Source organism: Callorhinus ursinus, unplaced genomic scaffold, assembly GCF_003265705.2.
Source record: "Callorhinus ursinus isolate GAN/ISIS: 27379988/994484 unplaced genomic scaffold, GSC_fseal_2.0 scaffold23, whole genome shotgun sequence".
Classification (NCBI taxonomy): Eukaryota; Metazoa; Chordata; class Mammalia; order Carnivora; family Otariidae; genus Callorhinus; species Callorhinus ursinus.
This window is the reverse complement of record NW_027397085.1, coordinates 20,910,457-20,919,725: the sequence shown is the minus strand read 5'-3', so window position 1 is coordinate 20,919,725 and position 9,269 is coordinate 20,910,457. Positions and strand designations below refer to the sequence as shown.

Below are 9,269 nucleotides of genomic sequence, written 5' to 3'. Positions count from 1 at the left end.
CGGTCCGACTTGGAAACTGAACTGGGTCCAGGGAAGGACTGGGTCCAGCTTGGAAAGGGGACTCAGTTCGGCGTGGACTGGGTCCGACTTGGAAACCGGACTGAGTTCAGGGTTGGACTGTGTCTGCTTTCAAAACCCTCTGGCTCCAGGGCCGGAAGGGGTCCCGTGTGAGGCCTCCGGTGAGAATTTTTGTTTGAAGACTGAACGAGCAGGTGAACCTCGCAAAAGATAATCCTGAGTTACGGTGGCCACAGTAAACTTTCATCGTACATAAGCTTATCCATTTATGAGGCGCCCTACAGAAAAAGGCGTCTCAGCCAAGCACTCACCGTTGAGGGGGGAGGGAAAATCATTTTTTTCTCGTCTAAAGTATCTGGTGACCAGGACGAGAACGCTGGGGCATCGCGCTCACTCCGGAGCCTGCGGAAGGGATCCTGGGAAAACTGGCCAAAGCGGACAAAGGGTAAGAATTCTTACCAAAGAAGCTCTTCTATCTCTATCTGTGGCACCTGGTCCATAGAGGAAGGTAAAATTTCCCTTTGTCCCTTCCTTTCCAAATCCAGATTGGCGGGCAAAACAAAACAAACTCGCCCCAAAAACAAACAAAAAAAATCATTAGATCTTCCAATTGTGCCTCATGAATTTGCTTTTTAGATACCATTAGTTGTCGATCCTTTCCCTTCTTGTTTGTCTTTTGTGTCTTGAGAACTTGGCCTGGCATCTGTCAGGTTGGCAGCTCCAAAAATTATGGCCAGGCGGAAATGTGGGTTGCCTCTGTTTACCTTTTAACAGGTCAGAGAGAGAGGGAGCAGAACCATTGAAGGCAATGAAGGGTTAATATATTGCTTCTACTTACAACCTTCAAACCTCTTCTCTCCAGACCTGTAAAATGGTCCAATTAGACATGACAATTTCCAGCATTCAATTATTTAAATTCCGTTTACTGTGGCAAAGTTGTTTACTATTAAGGGTGCCCTTCAAATGTCCTCTAGCATCACAGACGAGATGCAGGAAGCCATCTTGCATCCATAACTTCTGTTAGCATGGTATCTGGCGAGCTTTAGGCTCTGGTTTGGCTGTCACTGGGGAGACCACAGCATCCTCTAGTGGTCAGATTTAAGCTTCAAGACGTGAATATTTTGAACATGACAAGAAATTATCCTAAACCTTAAGAGTGTCAGGCAACTGTGTTGGGAAAGATTTTGATGCACCTGATACATCTCAGGTTTTTTTAGGCCTCCATCTGCTTCTCCCTTCTCGGCTAGTTCTTCATAAGGGCTCAAGAATTCAAACTGCTTTTCCATCTCTTTTTTAGTGATTATAGATACTTTTTCTTTTGAGGTACTTCTTACTTCTACCTTATTTGCTGTCCCTACGCACATAGGTCTTTTAATATGAGGAAGCTACCTAAATTTCCTATAGAAGAAATAGGCAAGGAATAATCCACCTGAGATGATTGTGGTTTAGACGAAGCATTAGATTTTTGAGTCCACCCTGGATTAAAAACCTAACTCTGCTACCTTATTTGCCGGTGCTATTAGTCAGGTTACTTAACTTTTCTACGTTGACTCACAAGATAAGGATAACCTTACAGGGTTATTGTGGCTCACATATAAAGCCAAGTCAACTACACAGAGTCCTCGTACAATGGTTGCTCTATTAAATCCCAAGGAAACCTAAAGAAATTATTTCAGTCACGAAAGCTAACAGATAACATGTTTCTGGACTGAAAGTTTTCCAAGTATTCCTTCTGAAGCTAGTTTAATTCTCTGTGGGATTTTTGTCCTCAGCATCAACTGGGTCCTGTCAGTTAGTAACTGTAATCACATTTTCCTGAGACGATAGTATGTGAGGAAGGTAATGGAGAAGGAAAAAGCATCATGATGGAAACCTTGTCCAAGATTTCAGAATTGCTGTATTTTGTAAAATCTGGTCTATTCTGAGTTTGTCTCAGTCCCCTGACCCCAGTGTAATCAAACATGCCTTTGAGGAAAAAGCATACAGGAACAACAGGAAGTATTTAGATGCATTTTATTCAACAGTCAGGTCCGCTAGGCATTGTGGGAACCACAGGAGATTTTAGAACCTTGGTTCTCAGCAAGGTCCAGATTTTTGAATGAGGACAGGGATCTGGTGCTTCCTGTAGAAGAGAATGAAAAAAAAAATCAGCTTGAATTTTGCTGACAAAAAAAGTGACTATGGGAGAAAAACAATGAAAAAACATCAGCTTTATTTAAAATAGAAAGGTTTCAAATTTTTATTCCCATTTCCCTGCCTTTCATTCATGTATTCATTCACTTATTCATTAATTCATCAAATATTGACAGACACTCTTTCTTACATACACTAGGGATACAACAGAAAGGAAAAATGTCCTTACAGAGTTTACAGATCTACTGTGGCATTACAGTAAACCTCTGAAATCAATCTCTAATTCATCATTGCTTCTTTTTCTCCTAATATCATTGTTCTAGCCACAAGGCATCCAGCTTAGCTGGTGCCTGGGCTACTACAGGATGTTCTAATTGACTGATCCTTTGCCTTAGAACTCTGGGGTTTAATACCTGTGAAATCTCACATAAGGAAATCATATCTATATCCTATCTGACACCTGCCAGGTCTGAGCATCCTCCCCTCCAGATAAAACCACTCTGCTCCCCAGGACACTATCTTTCCCAAACCAGTTTTCTTATCTGTCAGCTGAGTACTCCTAAATCCTGTAATTGTGCCTTATGAGGTTGTTTTCAGAGCTCTCTCTCTCTCTCTCTCTCTCTTTTTTTAACCATCCTTTCCTTGAATATACTACTGGTTTATAAAAATTCTTCTATTTCTTTGTTACTTGAGGACATCTGACTTCTGTATATCTATGCATGTATTTATCTGGACCTTGATGATTCTTCATTTTAAGAGTTTTATTGTTTTCTTGTTCCATAAATATCATCCATGCATAATACTTGTCTGAGTTGTTTAGTATACATAGCACAAACATCTAAACACAGTACACAGGTTGACTTACCTTCTATGGCTGTGTTGTCCAATATAGAAGACACCATCCCTATTTAGCTCTTTAAATTCACATCAGTTAAAGTTATGTAATATTAAAAATTCACTTTCCCAGTTGTACGAGCCACATTTTAAGTACTGGTGGCAAGGCTAGTGGCTTCCATACTAGACAACACAGTTACAGAACATTTCCGTCTTTGCAGAAAGTTCTACTAGAGAGTGCCGGTCTACAGAACAGAATTTGCCAGTACAAATTCCCTGAGAAGACAGAGAAAAAAGTCCTTACTGACTATATCTGACAAGCACGTAATGATCATGGAGATGCAAGCCTTTGTCTACCCATCTCAAAACCCAACAACTAGGGTCAGAGCCTGGTTCTAGTTAACAAAGTATTTTTGGGGGGCTTTTAACGGGCAGTAGAGAGAAAGGTGGTATGGTACATTGTAAGTATTTTACACTAGGAAAAGCCACATTTTCTCTCTAGACCTGTTTTCTTTTTTTTTTTAAATCAATTAATTTATTTGAGAGAGAGTGAGAGAAGAGGCAGAGGGAGAGGATCTTCAAGCAGACCGACTTGGGCTCAGTCCCATGACTCATGAGATCGTCACCTGAGCCAAAACCAAGAGCTGGACACTCAACTCACTGAGGCACCCAAGCACCCCTAGACCTGTTTTCTTATCTGAGAAATACAGGAAGAGAAGTTACATTTTCTGGCATTCAAATGTTCTTCTCATATTTAAATGTTTTTGAAAAAATAGAATGAGTAAGCAGGACAGGTAGGTTTTAAAGGCTAAGGGAATGGGGTGTCTCAGCTGTATGTTAATATTTTTGCAATATTTCATTCTAAACGTTGGGCATTTTGGTCTTGGCACTTGGGAATTTTCTAAATCTCAAGGCTGTTATGTTGCTTTCTCCTCCCCTTGGATGGAAATATGATGTTTGACCTTTATGTCAACAGCCTAGGTCATGAGAAAATTAACAAGTGTTTTCCAGTTCCTTTTACAAATATTTAGTGTGGAAATAAATTCACCACAAAGCAGAACATCTAATATTTTGGTTCTAAAACTTGAGGATATTAGATCTCTCTCCCTGGGGCCCTATTTCAACAATTCTTGCTAACACTGAGGATTTTCTGAAGTGATTTAAAGCAGACCAAGAAGAGAGGTCATGTTATTGGGAATTTATACTACGGAATAATGGAAATGCGTGTAGTCATTTGAGTCTAAGTCAAAGTTGTTAATGCTAAATCGGTTCTAAGAATAACAGTTTTCTGGGCTACTTGTGGAATCTCTTTTATTTGTTTTGATCACTCTACACCTTTATTTAACCTGGAATGCCTTTGCGGTGCTGCAAAATTCAGAGCCCTGTTTAAATGACATCCTTTTCATGGATCCTTTCTTGACCCTTTTAGTACTAAGGAATCTGTGTCTCTCCTTCACTCCTGAGGTACTTTCCTCACACCTCATTTGATGGCACTTGTCCCAAGTTACCAGAAGCTTTCTTATTTGTACTTATGACCTATTTTCTTTTACTCATAAGCACAAGGAAAGCAGAGGAAACCGGCACAATGCTGGGCACATGTTAGGTGTTCAGGAGCTGAGTAAAATAGGAAATTTGTGGCAGATCTGCTTCTCTGAGGGCCTGAGTTTGATTCCCAGCACCTACCTATGATCACTTCAGAAAATGAGATTCACTGAAGCTGGCTCTCATCCCCATAAAAAAAGTTACAAAAGAATGTTTTTGGTCACCTGATCCATATAATTCATATTTGTATTTTTGAGGGCTTTTGTAAACACAATCATTACCATCACCAAGTATGATTTTTTTCAAGATTTTATTTTTAAGTAGTCTCTACACCCGACGTGGGGCTCAAACTCACAATGCAAGATCAAGAGTCATATGTTCTAGCAACTGAGCCAGCCAGACGCCCCTGTGATCTTTTAAACTTAAAAGGTATTTTGGGTGTATTAGCTTTTTAAAAATCTAGACTATCTGTTGATTTGCTGTAAAGCATGAGTTTTTGTTATACAAGTGATTTTTGAAAAATTAATTCAGAGAACCATTCAAACACTTTCCTCTATTCCACTATCCTTTCCTTAACACATTTATCTTGCACCATGTTATTAATACCTTTCTCCCTTTTGTTCAGATTTTTCTTCTTATTGGAGTGCCTGTCTCTCCTTTATGGCCTAAACAAAGCCTCCAAACTTTTCCGAATTGTAGCAGGCATAATTAGTTGTTTTTAATATTGTGCTCCCAGAGTACTTTGCTCTTTTTTCCACTGACTACACTGTATTAACATTGAGTATAACCAAACTGAGACTTGAAACATGTTGGACTTCCTTCTGTATCTCACAAATATTTAGTCTGATACCTGACTTTAAAGCATAGTTGAAAGAGCAAGGATTTGGACCCACGTCTGTCACTTACTGCTTGTTGATCTCGAGCAAGTTACTTAAGCTCAGGCTCAATTTCTTCATGTGTATAATGGGTTTAGTATTCTCTGCCTCATAGATTTGTGAGTATTCAGTGCCTTGCCCAATGCCTGACACAATAAGTATTGTTTTGTATAACAACGCACACACACACATAAACACATGCACATCTCTGTAGATAATCATACCAGATATGTAATGAGAAAAAGAGATTGGGAATTATTTTTGGAAAGTCGAGATGTTTTGTTTCTCTCATGGTAAGATTAATGTTATTGGTATATTGATTGGAACTTAGAGGGATAAGATATATGAAAATTTGAAGACGACTAGCTTAAAAATACATTTTAAAAGACATTCAAATTTGTACTCACTTATTTTGAACACATAACACACATTCATTAGAATAAGTTTCTCCATCAGTCCCGCAGACAGGATTATAGATCTTCGTACATGCAGTTGTTTCAGTGTTACATTTAGCCTAAAAATGGAATGAAACAGAATTATTTTCCATCATTTAGCGTTCTTTGAGTTTATAGCAAAATCTCTAAAAGGGTTTTCACTTCCTTGGAGTTGGTTAGCTTAAAGATGGAAGCCCGGCAGTGATGGGGGGGAGTGATACTGAGTATCTGAGAGGAAGAATCCAAGGTTTCGAAACAGAATGCCTGATTGCATGTAATACCTCTGCTGTTTACAAGCTATAATATGCGGGCAAATCTCCTGGTGGCTCCGAACCTCCGTCACTTCATCTGCACAATGGGAAGAATATTATCGCTTCCACACCTATCTCATGGTGGTGGTGTGAGGTTTAAATAAGGTGAGTGAGATCATGTTCCAGTTTGCAATGATGGCAGGTGCTGGTTCCTGTCAGGTCAGCCACACTGTGGGCATGTCTTCCTTGCCCACTGTGGTCCAGTCACACTGCCCTTCTCTTAGTCATGTGTTGACTTCAGGTGCTTTCTGCCCTGGGAGCCCTTGCATAGTCTGTTTCCTGGACATCAGTAAGAACTCGTAGTTATGGAATGGCTGTCATAGGCATGTGCTTTCATGTATTACTCTATTTAAATCTTACAACTATCCTATGACTTTTTTTATTATACTCTTCTTCCAGTGAAGACAGTGAAACACAAAGAGATTAAATCACCCAAGGCTACGCAGCTGGTAATTCCAGATCCAGGATTCAAACCCAGTTGGTCTAGGTCCTGAGCTTTGGCTCTTCGCCACTTCAGTCTACTACTTTTACCCACCAGTTATATTTCGCTAACATTCTCTTATCCTTCATGGCTCAAAATACATCTCACTTAGGGGCACATTCTGTGATCTAACCAGGCTAGGTTCCAGATGGTATCTGAATTTCTTTAAACCTTTATCATTAGTGTAATAATTTATTTACTCATACCCTTTTGGTTTGCCATCTATCTCCTCACTAGATATAAATGAAAAGGGACACTTCTCTTCCCTGGTCTTCAAATTTACCACAGTTAATAAATTTATAAACTCAGAACAAAAAAAGAAAAGTTAGGTATAGAATATTTTTCTAGAGGCAGAACCGAGTTTATTATTTTCTTTTGTTCATTATAAATTAGAGCTTCACCTTGGGGATTGGGAGAACTTTATGCCAACATGGTCAAACTGGCTGTAAGGAGGAAGGCTGCTGGGGGGAAGTTAAGAAGAATGCCCCCCCCAAATCCTTGCCATACCAGATAGCCTCAGAACGTTCCGAATGCCTTCACAGCAAGCATTATTTGACAACATGGAAATTGCCTGTGTGTTGGTGCATTTGTCCTTCAGCATAAGCCGCTGTGGGGGCACTGCTGTCACAATCCACACTTCGCAGGTTAAGCCTCGCTAGTACCACACACCCGTCCTGACTTCAGGTGGAACTGAAATGTCACAGCTTGACCGTGAGTTGAGTGGAGTAAATAGTTCTAGCCTGAGAGATAAAAAAGTACAAAATTGTCTTTACCTCTCTTCCCACCAAGCCAGCTCTAGTGTTACCTAGAAAACATAAATGAGACATGGGAGGTCAGGTACTAAATGGGAGAAGCCAGATCTGCCCTTATTTGCAATCTTCCACTTCCATTGAAGACTTCTCTGCTGGCCTCTTCTGCTCCCCACCCTTCTTCTTCTTCTTCTTCTTCTTTTTTTTTTTTTTTTAAGATTTATTTATTTATTTGAGAGAGAAGGAGAGGACACATGAACGCATGAACAGGGGAAAGGACAAAGGGAGATGGAGAGAATCCTCAGGTACACTCCTGCTGAGCACGGAGCCTGATGCAGGGCAAGATCATGACCTGAGCCAAAATCAAGAGTCGGACGCTCAACCCACTGAACCACCCAGGTGCCCCACCCAACCCCTTCTTATTTCTGCCTTCTCTCAAGGACATCTGACTGGTGCCCCATCACTCCCTGCCTGCTGAAGCCTTAAGAAAATGAAGCGGAAGTTTGATTATGACCAAAGTATCTCAGTTGGGCGTTTCATGAAAGTTGACCCATATCTTTTGAAAACAGAAGTGATTTACTTACTGCTCGAAATGTGTCAGGCACAGAGCAAATATCTTCTGAATGTTCACTGCCTTCTCACAACTGGTTACTAGACCTTTGATCTTATAATTAGTGATGTAAGAAGTGTCAGTGTATAAATGAAGATGTGGAGAGTTTATATGAAAATTTGTGAAACAGTTACCACTAGCACCAGCCAGATCTTGTGACACAAAACTAACTTGCAATTACATGTAAGTCTTCTTTAGTAAGTAATGTTAAGAATAGAACTCTTTTGACATCTCACCATCAGTCCCCAAAGAGCTCTTTCCCTCTACTACATTACACTGATTATTAGTCCAATTCACACTTCTTGAATTTACAGATAGATACTTAAAATTGCCATGCTGCATCCCCTAGAAAATAACAGGTTTGTTGACATTATGTAGGGGGTGGTGATCTTGGATGAGCTTATTGAAGGGAAGAGGAAGTAACTTGATAGTATCCAAAGGAAGAAATGTTGGTGAGATTTGATTTTGATATTGACAATTTCTGAGGTGATCTAGGTAAGGAGGTAGCTCCTCCTAGCTAAATTTTATGAGAAACAGCAAGACACCTCTGGGTTTGAAGAAGCCCTCTGGAATAGGTCCCTGACCTTATTTCATTTCATTGGGTGGGACCAAAAGATCTGTCCAAAACTAGACTCTAAGTTTAGAATGTAATGAGCTCAGTAATGCAACACGTCAAAAAGGTTTTACTTAAGTCAGAAAAATATACAAAGGCACCTACCAGATAAGCTCAACAGGGCCAAGGCACTGAGAAGAAAGATGCTTGTTACCTTCATGGCTGAAAGTTCGGTATCCAGACCTCAGTGGAAAACTGCATTGAACTTACCACTTCTCTTCAGAACCCTGGGACTGGAAGGGTTATATAGTTAGGTTGGCCGTCCAGGCACCACCTCCTGCCCTGTCACAGATCTTTGGCTATTCATTGACTCTGTAACATAGCCTGGCCCCAAGTTTTGGGAATGTCACTTGCGTAAGAAAGATGAAAGAAACAGCATAGGCCTGCCATATGCAAGGCCAAGACTCTGTCAGAAAAGTTCTGGTGGTCGGTTAGTTGGTTCTCCCCCTAACTTCCTCTGTGACTATGGGGAGCCCCAGTGGCCTCATCCATAAGATGAACTCAAAGGTCCCCTGTACTCTAGCTCTGGATATATAAACGGGTATGGATATCCAAAAATTGCTCTCTATTCTTCTTTTCTTCCAGCTTTTCCCTTTTTTTATTTTTTCTCTTTTCTTTTGTTCTATCACTCATCCACAAAGCCCAAGGTAGCTGACAGAGAGACAGGTT

The 9,269-nt window shown here is 40.4% G+C and overlaps 1 protein-coding gene across 1 annotated transcript; it reads right to left on the bottom strand.

Annotated features, from left to right (window-relative positions):
• Positions 1-2,094: 2,094 nt before the first annotated feature.
• On the bottom strand, positions 2,095-8,800 carry SPINK1 (serine peptidase inhibitor Kazal type 1). Its single transcript, XM_025892323.2, has 4 exons — positions 8,706-8,800; positions 7,402-7,433; positions 5,810-5,916; positions 2,095-2,140 (listed from the first exon to the last, which is right to left on the bottom strand). Exons 1-4 carry the CDS (start codon positions 8,758-8,760, stop codon positions 2,095-2,097), a joined length of 240 nt encoding a protein of 79 aa, XP_025748108.1. The 5' UTR covers positions 8,761-8,800.
• Positions 8,801-9,269: the final 469 nt, after the last annotated feature.